General features: G+C 33.8%; 3 protein-coding genes across 4 annotated transcripts; 1 reads left to right on the top strand and 2 right to left on the bottom strand.

The window, feature by feature from the left end:
* The first annotated feature begins 1,948 nt into the window (after positions 1 to 1,948).
* On the top strand, positions 1,949 to 8,069 carry LOC8266977 (inactive protein kinase SELMODRAFT_444075). Of its 2 annotated transcripts, none has more exons than XM_015724337.3 (10): positions 1,949 to 2,098; positions 2,582 to 3,647; positions 4,031 to 4,185; positions 4,270 to 4,364; positions 4,541 to 5,577; positions 6,014 to 6,174; positions 6,276 to 6,352; positions 6,439 to 6,586; positions 6,814 to 6,963; positions 7,548 to 8,069. In XM_015724337.3, exons 2-10 carry the CDS (start codon positions 3,461 to 3,463, stop codon positions 7,800 to 7,802), a joined length of 2,265 nt encoding a protein of 754 aa, XP_015579823.2. In that variant the 5' UTR covers positions 1,949 to 2,098; positions 2,582 to 3,460; the 3' UTR covers positions 7,803 to 8,069. The 2 variants fall into 2 exon arrangements, with proteins under 2 accessions (XP_015579823.2, XP_002527420.2); XM_002527374.4 differs by having other exon boundaries at positions 1,966 to 2,188.
* A 732-nt stretch (positions 8,070 to 8,801) lies between these two features.
* Positions 8,802 to 12,212, bottom strand: LOC8266976 (cell wall integrity protein scw1). The gene is made up of 10 exons (XM_002527373.4): positions 11,851 to 12,212; positions 11,693 to 11,755; positions 11,323 to 11,404; positions 11,158 to 11,232; positions 10,897 to 11,011; positions 10,702 to 10,744; positions 10,065 to 10,171; positions 9,831 to 9,900; positions 9,203 to 9,285; positions 8,802 to 9,114 (listed from the first exon to the last, which is right to left on the bottom strand). Exons 1-10 carry the CDS (start codon positions 12,040 to 12,042, stop codon positions 9,084 to 9,086), a joined length of 861 nt encoding a protein of 286 aa, XP_002527419.3. The 5' UTR covers positions 12,043 to 12,212; the 3' UTR covers positions 8,802 to 9,083.
* Positions 12,213 to 15,367: 3,155 nt separating this feature from the next.
* LOC8266975 (PRA1 family protein F2) lies at positions 15,368 to 16,279 on the bottom strand. The gene has a single exon (XM_002527372.3). It carries the CDS (start codon positions 16,143 to 16,145, stop codon positions 15,540 to 15,542), a length of 606 nt encoding a protein of 201 aa, XP_002527418.1. The 5' UTR covers positions 16,146 to 16,279; the 3' UTR covers positions 15,368 to 15,539.
* Positions 16,280 to 16,523: the final 244 nt, after the last annotated feature.

The raw sequence follows: 16,523 nt of genomic DNA, 5'->3' as shown, positions 1-16,523 counted from the left end.
GTGATGGCGTAGCCTTAAATCTTTATTTCCTATGCTACTTCGTAAACTCAAAGAACAATCAAACTAAAAAGAAAGGAAAATCAAATCGTAAAAAGCTAACAGCTACTGCTCCTCCATTTATTAAAGTCTAATGTCCGCACCTAAGAAATTAAAATTACCAACCCCCTCTCATCTTAAATCCCATCACAGACATCTTATCAAAGTAGGGTCCCACGCGTCTAACCATCATTGATAGGGCTGTGACCACAAAAACATTTAAAAAAGAAAAAAAAACAAAAAACAAGCAGTGTCACAGCCCATAAACCCTGTGAAACTCAGTTAATGTGATTGTGCGCCGTATAACGTCCTAAGGATATACGAAACGACAAAAGCCAAAGCCAAAGCCAAGCTTTTACTTTTTTTTTTTTTTTTTCGGTTAAAAGATGGCGCCTTCGCTCATTCAAAACCTAAGAAACGACACCGTCCTTAGAAGTAAAGTTTATTTCACGGAGAGGAGGAAAGAATACTGGATCTGAAATAGCAGAAAAATCTGAGGAGTGAATTAAAGAATTAATCCAATGAGTAACCAGTTCCGAAATTTGACAGGAATAGAGAGGGTAATATGGGAAACAGAAAATGCATCAACAGCGAAAGGCGAAAACGATCTGCAGAGTTTAGGAAATTGCAGAAGACGTAGAAACTGTATACTGCGCAGAACTGCGCGTGTATATATTAAATAAACGAAAGTTTGAATAAAATAAAATAAAACTATTTATACAGGTATCAGCTGAGTTAGAGATATTTGGCTACCATCTTAGGACTTTCACGACACTTTCTAGTTTATTATACTCTATATTTGAATGATTAATTAATATAAAATAGTTACAAATTCTAAAATATAATATTTAAATATATACATATTGTTCATTTTATAGTTTGAATATAATATATTGAAAATGATTAACCTTCCAATTTAATGTATGCTAAATTTATTTTATTAAAATATGATAATTTTAAAACTAGCTTTATTTATATAAAAGAAAAAAATTTAAATGTCTAAGAATTTTTGATTGATGGAAATTTATTTATTTATTTATTTTAAAATCTTTTTAATTTTGAAATATGATAAAAAAAATTTAAGAAATCAAAAGTTTTACTTAGACCAAAAAAGATTTTCCGTTTTTTCTTTGTTGTAGATTTATTGTTATTCTTTTATTTATAAAAAGTAAACTCATAACAATTTGGATTTTTTTACTCATTGATAATAATAATTATTGTATAAATTATTATTTTAATGATTTATTGTTAATATATTAATGTTATTTATTAATTTTAATAATAATATTATGTTTTTATATTTTATAATTTTTTAAATATATTTTAATATTTTAGCGATAAAATAACTCTTAAATAAAAATTTTATTTTATGATAATAATTATTTTTAAATTACTTAACTGCACTATTTATTTTGGATTTAATATAAATTATAGACACATCTATTTAAATTATAATATAATTTTGAAGATAAATTTTACTTTTTATATATTTTTTGTTACATATTATAATAAAATATTTATTATCAACTAGTTATATGAAATTGACTTTAAATTATAAATTTAGAAATAATTAATCAAATATAATATATAAAAATATTATTAAAAATATGAGATATTAAAAAATGTAAAATTCTAATACATTGAAACCAATAAAAAGTGATAGCATATCTTGCAAACCATTAATAAATAAATCATAGGAAAATTATTTGTGAAAGATTAAATAAATATTTATTTTTAATGAGTGAGATTATATAGTAATACTATTTCGTATTTACAACAAAAACTTTTTACCGAAATAAAAATTAAAACAAAAAAATGAATGTATAAATAAATAAAAAAACATCGACAGTTTTTAAAATAAAAACAGTCGGCGTAATTTGCCAGTAGACTGAATTTTAAAATTTCACTTTTCTAATATTTATATATTGTTATTTGGCTTTAAAACCAGAGCAGAACAGAGAGAGAGCTAAGGAAAGAGACACGAATATAATATTTATAGCACAGTGGAAGAAGAAGAAGAAGATGATATTTTCTTTTTTGTGCTCATCTCTACAAACAAATTGTATGCGAAAAATTTGTTTACTTGTTTCTTTATAGGGAAAGCCTAAAGATTTTCGCGCTCCCTCAGCTTTTCACTCTCTGTTTCTATTATGTGAGTGCTGAGTTTGTGTTTGATGAAGAACAAGCTTCAGTTTCAAATCAAAATCAAATCGTTCTTTCTTTTCCCCCTGTTTTCGCTGGTTATTTTCTTCTCGCAAAAACGCACCGTTTTCAGAGCTTCTGGTCTTCCTCTTTAATGTTTTTGAGTAATTTTTTTTAGCTTGAAGTAGCATTTTGGATCTAATATTTTCTTTTTTGACGGTGGTGTTTTACAATTTATATTTTCATGATTTTAAGTCTCACTTTGGTGTTCTTTTTTCTTTTTTTTAAATGTCAGTGTATTATGTTCTGGGTGACCAGTTATATAGAGTTTAGGCATGTTATTTTTATCTAACAGGAAAAATTTTGATGCTAATACTGATGTTTTATTGTTTCTGATGTGCAGGACTACGTGACTTGTTTCCAATTTTAGGGAGAGTAATGGTGTTTGATGCTTAAGAGAACTTAAATTGAAGGTCTTTTTCTTTTTAAAAAAATAAAATTAGAAAAGGGAAAGATTCCATAGTCAAATCCACCAGTAAGAAAGCTTGAGTTTTGTGAATGATCTTGTATAGTCTTGTATTTGGACAAAGGTACACATAGAGAATCTATTCTTCTCAGCACTGGCTCAATCTCAATCTGGGATCTCGCTGTTATTTTTTTAACCGTTTGGGAGCTGTTCTTTTACACTTCTTTTGACCATCTGATTGAAGGGGGCTCAAAAAGCAATGCTAGTTTTGTAATGGCAGATAGTCAGTCTTTGGCTCTGTTGTGTCTTTTTCCATTTCGCCAATTAGTGTTCTGTGGATTCTTTCTTGTGTAACTTTTTTTTTTTAAGTAGAAGAAGAGCAAGCTGAGTTCTTTTTTCTGTTTCATTCTTTGTCAAATTTGTGCCAAGCGGAATTTCTTGCCTTTTGAACTGAAAGGGTACTATCTGGATCCTGAAGATTTCTTGTTACTATCTGTGGATCAAGAAAGAAAGACAACTTCTGAATTGCGTTTGTTCTCTTGTGATGGGAATATGGATGAAATGGTGAAAATGGTCTTGTCAATGGAGGCATCTCTTCTTCTGTTATAACTCTGGGAAGGGTATGGTTGTCGGTGGTACATGTTTTATTGAATCCAACATGGTGGGGGCAGAGCAATAATGCGTGATACTTCTTTTTGTGTCTTTAAGGCTTTTTTTCTTTGTTGGGGTCTCTCGATGGGTTTTTTGAAAATCTGATCTATTGAAGGCACAAAGAGGAGGATTTATATACAATTGTGAGTGGTGGTAATAGTAGTTATGAGTAGAGAGCAAAAGAGAGGAGGAAAGCAAGAGAAAGGCGGCTCAGATGTCGCCGTGAAGGTTGTAGTTGCCGTCAAGGCATCCAAGGAAATTCCTAAGACTGCCTTAGTGTGGGCCTTGACTCATGTTGTTCAAGCTGGGGACTGCATTACTCTGCTTGTTGTTGTCCCTTCTCATAGTCCAGGTGCTTTATTTTTTTACTCTTGATCTTTTTTGCTACTTTGCTTGTGAAATTTTGAGTGATCATCAGTGTTGACTGGAATATTTCATATTCCATTCTCTACCTTTCTTACAATTGCTCACTTTTACCTTATTCCTACCAGTTCAGAAAGAGGATGTTTATTATATTTTTAATGGATAGATACTTTCATATGATACCAAGGAAGATACCTTCTAGTACTGGTATAAAAAGTTTTTCTAATATTCTCTGTTAGAAGATATATAGGGATATTTAGTCATCGAAATTGTAAAACGAATTTATTGTACTTCTGAACTTGGCAAAGTTCAGTAACACCATCTTTTGTATTAAATGTGATACTAACAGTTGCAATTTTCCTGATTCTTTAGGTCGAAAATTATGGGGTTTCCCAAGATTTGCCGGGGACTGTGCTAGTGGTCACCGGAAGTCTCATTCAGGAGCTACCTCAGAGCAGAGGTGCGATATTACTGATTCTTGCTCCCAGATGATCCTTCAGCTTCATGATGTTTATGATCCGAATAAGGTGAATGCCTCGGTTTGTATTGTACTTTATGTCCAATGTCTTAATCACTGATTGTGTTTTTGATCTCTTTATTTATTTAATCAGATCAATGTGAAGATAAAAATTGTTTCTGGATCACCTTGTGGGTCAGTGGCTGCAGAAGCCAAGAGAGCGCTGGCCAATTGGGTTGTATTAGACAAGTAATACTTCCATTGAGTTTTCATGGTTCTTCCTTTCCTTTTTCTTTTCTTATGATGTTTTATCTTCCAAAACAAACACCTTCTAAGATTTAAATTTTACATCTATCTGTTTGAGCAGTCGCACAATGCCTTTGATTGATGCATTTTCATTTAAATCAAGTTGGCTTGTTGTGCAGACAGCTGAAGCATGAGGAAAAGCGTTGCATGGAAGAACTACAGTGCAACATAGTTGTTATGAAACGTACCCAGCCAAAGGTTCTCCGCTTAAATTTGGTTGGAACATCAAAGGAAGCAGAAAGTGCTATCCCTTTACCTTCTGAACTGGATGAGGCTCCTGATAAACAAACCAAAAATAAAAATGATTCCTCAGATTCTATTCGAGGACCGGTTGTGACTCCAACCAGCAGTCCTGAGTTAGGCACACCATTTACAGCTACTGAAGTTGGAACATCATCTGTGTCAAGTGATCCTGGAACTTCTCCATTTTTTATCTCAGACACGAATGCAGACCTAAAGAAAGAGGAATCATTAGTCATTAAGGAACATGGGGATGTTGATGAATCTAGTTCTGACACAGACAGCGAACATTTATCTACAGCTTCAGCAAGTTTGAGGTTCGAACCATGGATAGGAGAAATCCTCAGTTCTCATATTCAATCCTCGCGACACATGGAAGAAGGTCCACAAAGAAGAACCAGTATGGCTCAAGCATCAACAACTAAAGCTTTGCTAGAAAAGTTCTCAAAACTTGATAGACAAACTGGAATTGGAATGTCGAACTATAGGACTGACTCAGACTTGAGTGGAAATGTGAGAGAAGCAATATCATTATCCAGAAATGCACCTCCTGGCCCCCCTCCGCTGTGCTCAATATGTCAACATAAGGCACCTGTTTTTGGCAAACCTCCAAGGTGGTTCAGCTATGCTGAGTTGGAGCTTGCAACTGGTGGATTTTCACAAGCTAACTTCTTGGCAGAGGGTGGTTTTGGATCTGTTCACAGAGGTGTGTTACCAGATGGACAGGCAGTTGCTGTCAAGCAACACAAATTGGCTAGCTCGCAGGGGGATCTTGAATTTTGCTCAGAAGTAGAAGTCTTAAGCTGTGCTCAACATAGGAATGTTGTTATGTTGATTGGGTTCTGTATTGAGGACAAAAGAAGGCTGTTGGTATACGAATATATATGCAATGGATCACTAGATTCGCATCTATATGGTAATTTCTCTTTACCCCTCATGGAGAATTTAATGCTTACATACAATTGCAAACAGTTGTCTGAGTAGTGTAATTTCATTGTAGACTTGCACATGTTATAGGCTCTTATAATATTCAGCCACTCTTTGAAGGTTTATCATTCAATAATACCATATTGTGCCACAACACTTTGAGAACTGGTTTTGGCAATCTCCTATATAGCTGTTTCATTTAGTCAGTTTGATGTTGGCCAAAACTACGACATGTAGTTTGGCAGATATAATTTGAAAACTTTGATTAGGTCATGCTTGAAGTAATTGACAGGTTTGCTGGTTTTCTGTTGAACATCATTAGTACTGCCATAAAAGCTATGTAGTAACTTGTTTAATTGCAATTTGAAGTTTCCTGGCTGCCTAACCTGGCTGTAGTTTTACCAAGAAAGTTGAATTTGTTTCAGGGCGTCATCGGGAGCCATTAGAGTGGTCTGCACGTCAGAGGATTGCTGTGGGGGCTGCTCGAGGGTTGCGCTATCTTCATGAAGAATGCAGAGTAGGTTGCATTGTCCACCGTGACATGCGGCCTAACAACATCCTCATTACCCATGATTTTGAACCACTGGTATGGAAATTTCTTATTGTATTCAGAATTGGAACAGCCTTATCTAAATATAAAATGACTTAAGCTTCCTTGTTGCATCTGCTTTGCTTATATTTTGCTAGGTTGGGGATTTTGGCCTGGCAAGATGGCAGCCTGATGGCGATACTGGTGTTGAGACAAGAGTGATTGGAACATTTGGGTATTTCTCAAGTTAGAGATGAATGCTTTTTAGTGTTACCTTCCTATGCAATTGCGAAATTCAGTAAGAAATTCATTCTGCTGCAGGTATTTGGCTCCAGAATATGCTCAAAGTGGTCAAATAACAGAAAAGGCTGATGTTTATTCCTTTGGGGTTGTATTGGTTGAGCTTGTGACAGGAAGAAAAGCAGTGGATCTTAACCGGCCCAAGGGCCAGCAATGCCTCACTGAATGGGTATGGTCTCAGATTCAGAGCATTTATCTTTCATTTTTGTATTCCATGTAATATACCCTGGAATTTGCTGGCTGTATGTTACATAGGTTTTCTGTAATCAACAAAGATGCGACTTTATGATATACATGATGACTGGGAAACTAATTTATTATAACACTGCAACTTTCAGGTGTAGTTTCTTTGATTCGATCTCCCTAAATTTCATTATGCTTCTTCACTTGGAACAGGCACGTCCTCTGTTGGAAGAATATGCCATAGATGAACTGATTGACCCACAACTAGGGAACAACTACTCAGAACAGGAGGTTTACTGCATGCTCCATGCAGCATCATTATGCATACGCCGGGATCCGCACTCTAGGCCTCGCATGTCACAGGTAAAGAGAAACTTACAATAGAATATTCAAGCTTGTCTTGCAAGATATGAAATTTATACAAATATAATATGAGAGATCAGTTTCTTTTCCTTTTCCAGTACATTTGTAGATCCAAGTCAGGAGCCAGATAGGTTTGTACCTACAATATTGTAGTAGTTTCAGACGACAGTCACTCTAATCCCAAAATCAGGAAGTTTTCTTAGGCATATCAGTCTGATAGAAAAAATTCAATGTCTTTATGTAAACTTTGGAGTTAGAAATTGAAGACATGGATAGATGATTGTGGAAATGTAATGTCTTAATGCCATGAAAATTTATACAGTTAGAAACCTTGGAAGGAAGCAACTAATTGGGTGCGATTAATGTCTGAATGCCATGGAAAAAGCAGCTAATTGGGTGGGATTGGGTCCTGTTTGATGATGTCATATTTTCAGTTGAGAGAGACTTTGTAGGAACACATTTCCTAGAATTCCGTATGCTAACCAATTTATGTGCTTTGCCTCCTTTACTTTAAAGTGTATAACATTGTAACATATTGAAATCTACAACTGAAGCTTAATCTGTCTTTTCTGTTATGGGGGAAGGTTCTGCGCATACTTGAAGGTGACATGCTCATGGATTCGAATTATGCTTCAACACCTGGGTATGAGGTGGGAAACCGGAGCGGCCGAATTTGGGCCGAGCAGCAGCACCAGCACCAGCACCACCAACAACATTACAGTGGTCCGCTGGCAAATGAGGCATTAGAAGGGTTCAGTAAACTCTCTTTAGATACGCTACGGCCAGCTTTCTGGGAAAGGGAGAAGGCTAGAAGGATTTCATGTGAAGATGATTTGTAAAGTGTTAATCAACCATAAACTTGTATGGTACGCTAAATATATCCCTGGCCTTTTTTGCATTCAGTATTTGTAATTTCTTTTTTGCCCTAAATAGTTTGGTTCAGTGCCATCTAGATTTTGATTTGTATAGTAGAAGGGAAAGTAGGGTTAGTAATGCTGTGTAATTCTTTTGGTAAATGATAGAAGCTTATTAAATGCTAATGATGGTATTAGTGAAAATACAATTTCCCTTTAAATCAATGAAGAAGCTTCAGCCTTTCAGGTGTATGGAATTGTATCTTCTCATGTTTGTGCGTGCATGTGAATTTGGTTGAAATTCTGAAGACCAAATTATACTACATGTGAATCTTTGACATAGGATCAAGAAACAGACAACTAATCTGAGACTTGTCTTACCTAAGGAAGCAAACAAAATAAGCAAACATGAAACCTGAAAGCAATAAATGAGGGGTTCAGTGATACCCATCTTCTTTATCTTGGCTGTAAATTTTTTGAATTTCAAATATTCAGGTCATATTTACATCTCTGATAATGGCAGCCCTCTGAGAGATTTCAGAACACAGCTTAACTGTGTATTGGCTCTTGCTGTCTTTTAACTTTTTGTACATACAGACAATCCTATCATTTGATCTTATTGTTATCCAGAAAAGCAAGTTCTGAAATTGAATTTTCACTTGACTTTGACCTGTCATGGGCAGTCATGTGCTAAAATCAGAGCTGCGATGCCATAGATGATGGATAATTTATGTTGCTTTTTAGTTGGTGATTCCACAACCACATCCTAAGGACCTTACACAAAATGCATAGATCACTTGCTATACCTTCAACTCTAATGCATGGAAAAGGCCAATATCTCGGGATGCTTTATTATTTTGAGCAACTTGGAAAGAGGAACAATTACTGACAACAATAAAACTAGATTCCCAGTTTCTGCTCGAACAGCAAAAAGACCCAGTTATGCAGAAAGGTATCTGGTATTTGGAACCAGTTAGATTTTGGTTTAAGCTGAATTTGCGCATTAAGCTTAGCCATTTCAGGATTCTTGGCAATAATTGATATAGATAAAAAGTAGAGGCTATTGCCAACCTCGTGCTAATGTACAAATCGACCAGTTTTTCTTATTGTCACGACTCACGAGTACATAAATTAAAGCACAACAATGATGTGAAAAATCAGTATAGTAGTAGCCCTGCCCAGGTCTGAAAAATGCTGTTGCATGATGAAAACATTAAACCAGAGTCTGTAGGCAGGATATACAATTGCCACCTCATTCCCTTTCTGCTATGGCTTCCTCATTTTGGACCTGGCATATCTGGAAACCAACAAAAAGAAAAACACTCAAGTGTCATGCTGAGATATAACCACAATGAAAGGGCATAAAGAGGGTTAAGACTAAATACTCTATGTGCATGCCGCCTCGATCTGATGAGGGTAATAAGGTTCCTTGAAGATCCTCCATGGCTTTAATAGCTTGTTCAATTTCCTGTCAGTGAGGGTAAGATATGAAAAATTCACTCATACAAGAATCATCAGTCTTGGTGAACAAATGTTCAGCCACTAATTTAAACTTACATAACATGGTTAATTTAGAATATATGCAGTATCAATAAAGTCTTCAACGCTATCCATCTCTTAATGTAATGAAGGAAGAATCTCATCTAGGTTAATTGATCAATCAGGGATCAATCTTAAAGTACTCAGCGGACAAATGTAAATGAAATTTCCAAGTCAAAATCAGCATGTGAATGCAGACACATGATATTCATCACAGGGTTTGCTGAATGGATGAGACATTTATGTTCAGTTTCTTATGAATGACTGCCAAAGTATAATATGACCTGAAGTAGCATCTAAGGTATACTTAGTGAAAAGCAAGTCCTAGACCAAATGGAAATGCAAGGACATAAAGATAGCTGAAACTAAGCAGATGCAAAGAAATGTTTGCCCATTTTCTTACAGTTGATACTAATATCAAAGCCTACTTATGGTAGCAGTAAATGCAAAGCCTTCAATTGGCAATATTAATACCTCAAAATCAGCAAAGGCAACTGGCATCCCACCTTTAGCACGCATTTTGAGCACATTGAATCCAGGATATCTAGAACCAAAAGAGTTTAGGTCATCAAATTCCCGATTAATAATGTATTACATAATCAATAGCATAGAAATGCGGAGGCAAATAGAGGAGTGACAAGATTAAACGGTGCATTTTGATGCGATAATAATTTCAGGAAAAGAACAAGGACGTAGACTGGAACTTACTGTGACAGAGTGTGCCTTAGCTCGTCTTCAGTGCAATTTGGACCTAGATTTGCAATAAACAAAGTGGAACAAGGATGAACGCCTCCTTCTGCAGTCTTTTCTGACTCCTGTTTGAAACCATGTTATAAGATTAAGGATCAAGGATGACTTCATGAAACCATATAATGAGCACCGAAGAAACAAGAGGCAGTTGGAAATCATGAAAGAAGCATACATAGATCAAAGATTCAATATAAGCTAACTGTCAGCACAGTATGACTCTAATTTTATGGCCTACAACTTTCATTCATCAGAAAATCGGATCCTCATCTTCCCCAGCAAGTTTTAAAATAAACAGTCAGAAGAAAAAGCTACTGCAATATGGAGTCGAGGAACATCCTGTACAAAACCACTATTCAAGATTATATTTTGGCATGCATGAAGGATTGCTTAATGATGTAAGTTTGCTTATTAACAATCTCAACTTTTCAGAAAGTGGGTTGCCCCCAACTCAGCAGTGAACAAGTTAAACAGAAGAGAAAAGGACCAGGAGGCAAAGAAAGCAGTGTTGTTATTCTGCTTTTAATGCAAAATTGAGATCATGTGTGCATGGAATGAGCACCTAAGAGAGGAACTATGTTAACTGCAGTTCACTTACATTTGCAAGTACCGAAGCATTGTCAGGATCACCTGCTGGCTCACTGCATTTCAGCAAAAAGAAGAAAAGCTCAGAAAAAATGAAAAAGTTGCAATACCTTAATCAACCATTATTCATCTGTACTCTAGATATCATACAGCTCAAATTTGAAGGTCGTAATAAATAAATTAAGAAAATTCCATGAGTGCCTCTAACCTTTTTACATTCATTAAATCACCCTGGTTGGCAGAATCAGTATTGTCCGTTGCAGTTGTAGGTGCAGGTGCCGGTGCAGGTGCAGGTGCAGCTGTTTCATCGGAGTCACTTCCTCCTGAACATGGCAAAACAGTTCAACATGACAAATAAGACATAATATCATGTCATGGAAGTCAGCGGAAAAGAAGAGCTAAGGGCATATAAACTAAACCAGGCTTATTTAAATATCAGTTTATAAATAAGAATGAAACAACTACTTACCATAATCACTTGATGTTTCTTGAGCATTAGATGCCTGTTGAGTTCTTTTATCAATGACAACATAGGCTCCACTTCCTGCATGAGAAAGAATATCAGAAAATTATCACATGTCTGTATATTCAAATAAAAAAAAGAATCATGTTGGTGAAATGTGCAACCAAATACCTGGTTTGCGCACCCTCCTCGAGTTTGATCTGGCAAGTTCTATATGCAGAGTGGATCCAGATTGAGGATCAAATTTTACTCCCTAAAAGTAAGAGACAGAAAAAGAACATGATGCGAAGAAGATTAACAAAAAATTCCAAAAGCTTCAAGTATTAGCATTGGCAGACAGATTTAAAAAAGTTGTTTCAGTTCAAGACTTCACAGGAGCATCCATTTGACTAGAAACACAATAAGAAGTAGAACCCTGGTTCTTTGTTAGTTTACCAGAGCTTAATAACTAAGTCCTCTATAATTAACGAAAAAAAAAGTCACGTTGCAAGGTCACAAGTGTCTATTACTAAAATAAATAGGAAATAATTATAATTCTCACATTTAAAGAGTGCATTGCTGCAATTGCTGATTGATGATTGGAAAAGGTAGCAAATGCAACAACCTACAAAATTAAATAAAATCACAAGTTTGTATAGATGTTTGAACTTTCCCGAAAAACAAACGCAAAGAGGATTGTTTAAATACTTATACAAGGACCTGGTTACCGCGACCGGTGTACTTAAGCTGGCAAGAGTCGAAGCCAGGGCGCCGGCGAAACAGGTTATGAATTTCACGAGGCTTTACGTCATCTGGAAGACCGGACACGAACAGCGTATTAATTCCTGCCGGTGCCGGTGGTTGTTGCTGTAGGGTGTAATACGGATCGTATGGCTGATGAAGATGCGTCATTTAGCTTTTTCTTTCTCTGATCGGAGTTGCAGAAACCACTACTGGTTGCGACGGTGGTGATAAAATTAATTCTGATCCAGGGTGCACAAGATTGTGCTTTTCTAGATATAAATATCCCAAGCCTGTTTAGGGTTATAAACTTATCCCAAACATAGATATTGTAATTCTAATTCATTGGACCATGAATTAAATAAGAGCCGCTTTATTAATTCTCTAATTAATGTCTTATCTTTAAAATTTTATTTTTGATGATTTAAGAATTGTTCATGCCATCTAAGTTCTCGCTTTAAATCGTAAATTTATGGATTAAATTATCTAATATTTAATGTTAATTTATAATATTTTTAAAAAATAATAATAAACTAATTATTTTTAATTTTTTTAAAATTTTATTAATACAATAATATAAAAATTATTTCTAAAATATTTATTTATTAATTTTAATATTATATAAACTAATACTATTAAATGAATAAGAGAGTATTAGAGCATAATTAATGAATTTAAATTTACAACTAATCGATACCAAAATAACTAAAACTAACCACATAATCAGTTGAAATTTCACTATTTTCCTAATAAATGGTAAGATTAGAACCTATAATTAACCATAACTCAAAAGAAAAAGAATTCATTTGTCATCAAAAAACTATTCTCAAAAAATAAATTCTAACTCTTAGAAGCACCTTAAAACTCAAGATGACCATAGAATTTAATCCAAAATCCCATAGACCTTAAATCCTGAAAGGCAAGCTTTGAAGCTTAACGAAACAACTCAGTTTGGCTTAACTCCAAATTGTCTATTAGAGATAGTAAAATATCCATCCCGTCCATTAAACAAGTTTTATTCAAACCCTTAGAAAAAGAACTAAAAAATTAACTGAAATATATAAGTTTTATTCAAATCTCCAGACAAGAAATTCAAAAAGAGCTAAAACAAAAAGATAACAGCAAAATTCATAGTAATTGATATCTATCAATATTGTACTCGCAAGTATAACGAACCGTTTATATAGTAAGGGTAAATTCATCACGAGGTTGATCTCACAAGGAACTGCAAAGCTATTTTTATAAAGACTAACTATCACACAAAAATACTAAAAATAAACCTAAACACTTTAAGTTAATATTTTGAGAAAATAGTATATTTATAAAACAAATTATAAAATAAATATGGAATAATACGATGTATGACAACTATATGATAAAATTAATATTTAGCCTAACCATTTATTTAATAATATCTTTATTTTACTTTAAGCCTAGATCTAAAGAATGAGATTATAATGTGTCTTTTCTTCTAGCCACCCAAACTAATGATGCAACTAAAGTTTTTTCTATCAACATAGATTGAAGTATAGATGGTGTTATTTAATACATTTAATCTAAATATTTTCATAACAAATATTACAATTAAACTGATTAATGGTCAACTAACAATAATAATTGAAGCTAATAAAGATATGAAGGTAAAAATAATTTATCAAATAAATAAATAATAAGGTTCATACATAAGTAAAAAGGCTAAACTAGTCTGACATATTTAATCCAATGGTCATTGTAATTAAATAGAAATACATATGAACAAGACAAAAAGTAAAAGCTCCATTAAAATCCAGAATCCTTCAAGTAGGAAGATGATTAGTTCTCACTCTTCACTTCTTCAGAAACTTCTTGGATCTTAAAAGAACAATGAATAATTAAACTAAAGTGTTTATGAAAGATGACTATAGAGAATTGTAGAAAGAGGAATAATGGACAAATACAAATTGAATATGTATCCTGTTGTGTATTTGATCTCCACTACAAATTGCAGACTCCTCCAAGTATAAAACTTTTAAGAGTCATCTTCTACAACTCTTAACTATCATAACTTAAGTAAATAACTAATAATGGTCCATAATTACATCAAATATGTAATTAGTTCCATTTTGAGTCTTGATATATTCGGCTAGGCTAATGGAGTTAATAGTTCACGCATTTTTAATTTTGTGTCTTGGTAGCAACGTCTCTATTTAAGTCCATTTGGGAGTGTTTAGCTCATATTTTCCCTTTTTGATTAATAATACCTGAAACTGGACTATAACTAAAGTGAAGTAATAAACACATATTTCCATATATTATGTATATTAAACATACAATTAAAACGCTAAAATATTCTAAATATAAACATAATATGAACCCATTAGTAGTTTACTGTAATAATGATCTTAGGTCATATAACCAATTAATGCAAATACAAGTAAATAACATGCGCAACTACAATCCAAATTGAAAATTCTTATTTAAATTTAGCGTATGCTTCATAAAAGGAGTGTTTTAGTATTGAATAAATGATACATATTTTATTATTTAAAATTAATAAATATTTATTAATTATTTATCAAATTATCTACTAGTAGTTACATCCAATAAGGTTAGGCACTGTATTCCCAGTAATCAAATATTTATAGTTTGGCCAAAAGAACCCCTCCTATATGAGCCTTTTTGCTCAAATTTCTGGCGTCAAGAATCCTTTTGGTTTGTAATGTTGGTTTTTGTAATCCCCACTCCTTAACATTTACATTGTAAAGCAAACACTTGAAAACATGTTAGCATTGTAAAGTTTTTCCTGAGATTGATTTAACCATTTCCAGCGTAATATTATGGAATTGGTAATTGATACTCTTCAAACTTTGCTTTTATGCTAATTAAGTTGCCGAGTGTGCAATATCCATATCTACAAACTGTACCTGTATCAATCACAGTTCCTCTTTTTCCTTTGCCTTTTCATGTCTGCAGCTAATGAAAATTATGTCCCATACATGGCATGTGGTCCAAAACCTCAAACGTCAAAGTGGTGCCATATTTATTTATTATTTTGTTTACAAATTGGTACATGCAAATTAGTTTTCTTAGATGTGTATGGTATTGCCAATAATCTTGAAATCATTGAAAAGAAATTAAAAGCAAGAAAATTGGAAGCCATAAAAATCAATTATACCATAAAAAAGCAAAGTAATTATGCATTTGGAGAACAGACTAGTAGATATTGGTGCTGCATTCCTGTTCTTTTCACTCACCCTTTCAAAGTATGCAAGCAAAGTACTGTTTAAAAAAACTGAAATCAAACAAATAGTGGCATTATATACATAAAATACTGTTTTCTATCTCTATTAAAAAATTATTATTCAGTCCCAATGTATATATCACGTATACATCAAATTAATAGAAGACTTATACACATTTATTAATTTTAAATTATTAAATATGTATTAATCTAACACCAAAATATTAAATACTTATAAATATGTGTTATCTTTCTATTCTATTTATAGTAATAATATCAAATTAAAATTATCATAATATATCAAACAAATTAAATTTCACTGATATCTCGTACAGACCAAAACTAGTTATACCAAATTGACAAGGGGGAAAAAACAAATTGGGATTAATCTCAACACTAACAACAATAAACATACCCACCAGAAATCAAAAACAGGAAAACCTCACAATCAAGAAGTAGAAGAGGAAACAGCAGCAGCAGCAGCAACACCACCAACATGAACATGAGCAGGAGTACTCATCAAACCAGTAGCTTCCTCATCTAAGAACAAATCATCAGTCTTTCTTACAACGGCATGGATAACAACAACAACAACACCAACCAACAGCGACACTAAGACATTCAAAGTAACATGGGTCAACAGCAAGAACACTACAGTCAACGCCCCAAGAACAATCATCACCACGCGATCGTCAATCACTCGGCCAAAGATCACCAAAGGTTCATCCCTCAAGAAATACAAGAAAATCCAAGCGAACGCCATTACTATGAACACTATTAAGGAAATAGGATGCCACAAGAGACTCAAGAACAAGATCATCAAGATGATTATCATGTAGTTCATACGAAAGAAAGAGACGTTTGTCCTGACTCGAACCAGTGATTCTTGGAAGTTTGGAAGGAGATTCAAAGAACGGATATTGAACATCATTTTCCATGGCCTGCGTGTACCTAGACCTTCCTTTATTCTTTCTTTGGCTCGGGATATGTATTCAAGATTCACGGTGGTGGCACCTGGGGACGATGATGTTGGGATTGCGCCGTAATGGGTCATGTTTATGGCGGTGATCGGAGTCGGAGTTAGGTGTTGAGGTTTGACCTTTAGGTGGAAATTAGTACTGTTATACTATAATCTTTTGGAGGGAGGAATGGGAATAAAGGAGGAGCAAACTATGGACAGCTGGATTATTATATATAATCAGGTGATTGTGATATGTTCAAAAATAAATTCTATAAATAAATAAAAAAAATCATTCAAGAGATATTGTTGTACAAAAAAGTTTAGATTTCTTAATAGAGATTGTCAATTATTAACTAACTTTGGCCACAGTGATGATTTATTTTAATAGTTCAAACAGAGTTTTAAATTGTTTTGATTTCGATTTAGTAGGAATTCATGAGTTTGGATCTTCTGTTTGTTGTCTATAAATAT

This window comes from Ricinus communis, chromosome 8 (assembly GCF_019578655.1).
Source record: "Ricinus communis isolate WT05 ecotype wild-type chromosome 8, ASM1957865v1, whole genome shotgun sequence".
Taxonomy (NCBI): Eukaryota; Viridiplantae; Streptophyta; class Magnoliopsida; order Malpighiales; family Euphorbiaceae; genus Ricinus; species Ricinus communis.
This window is presented reverse-complemented; position numbering and strand designations above follow the sequence as displayed.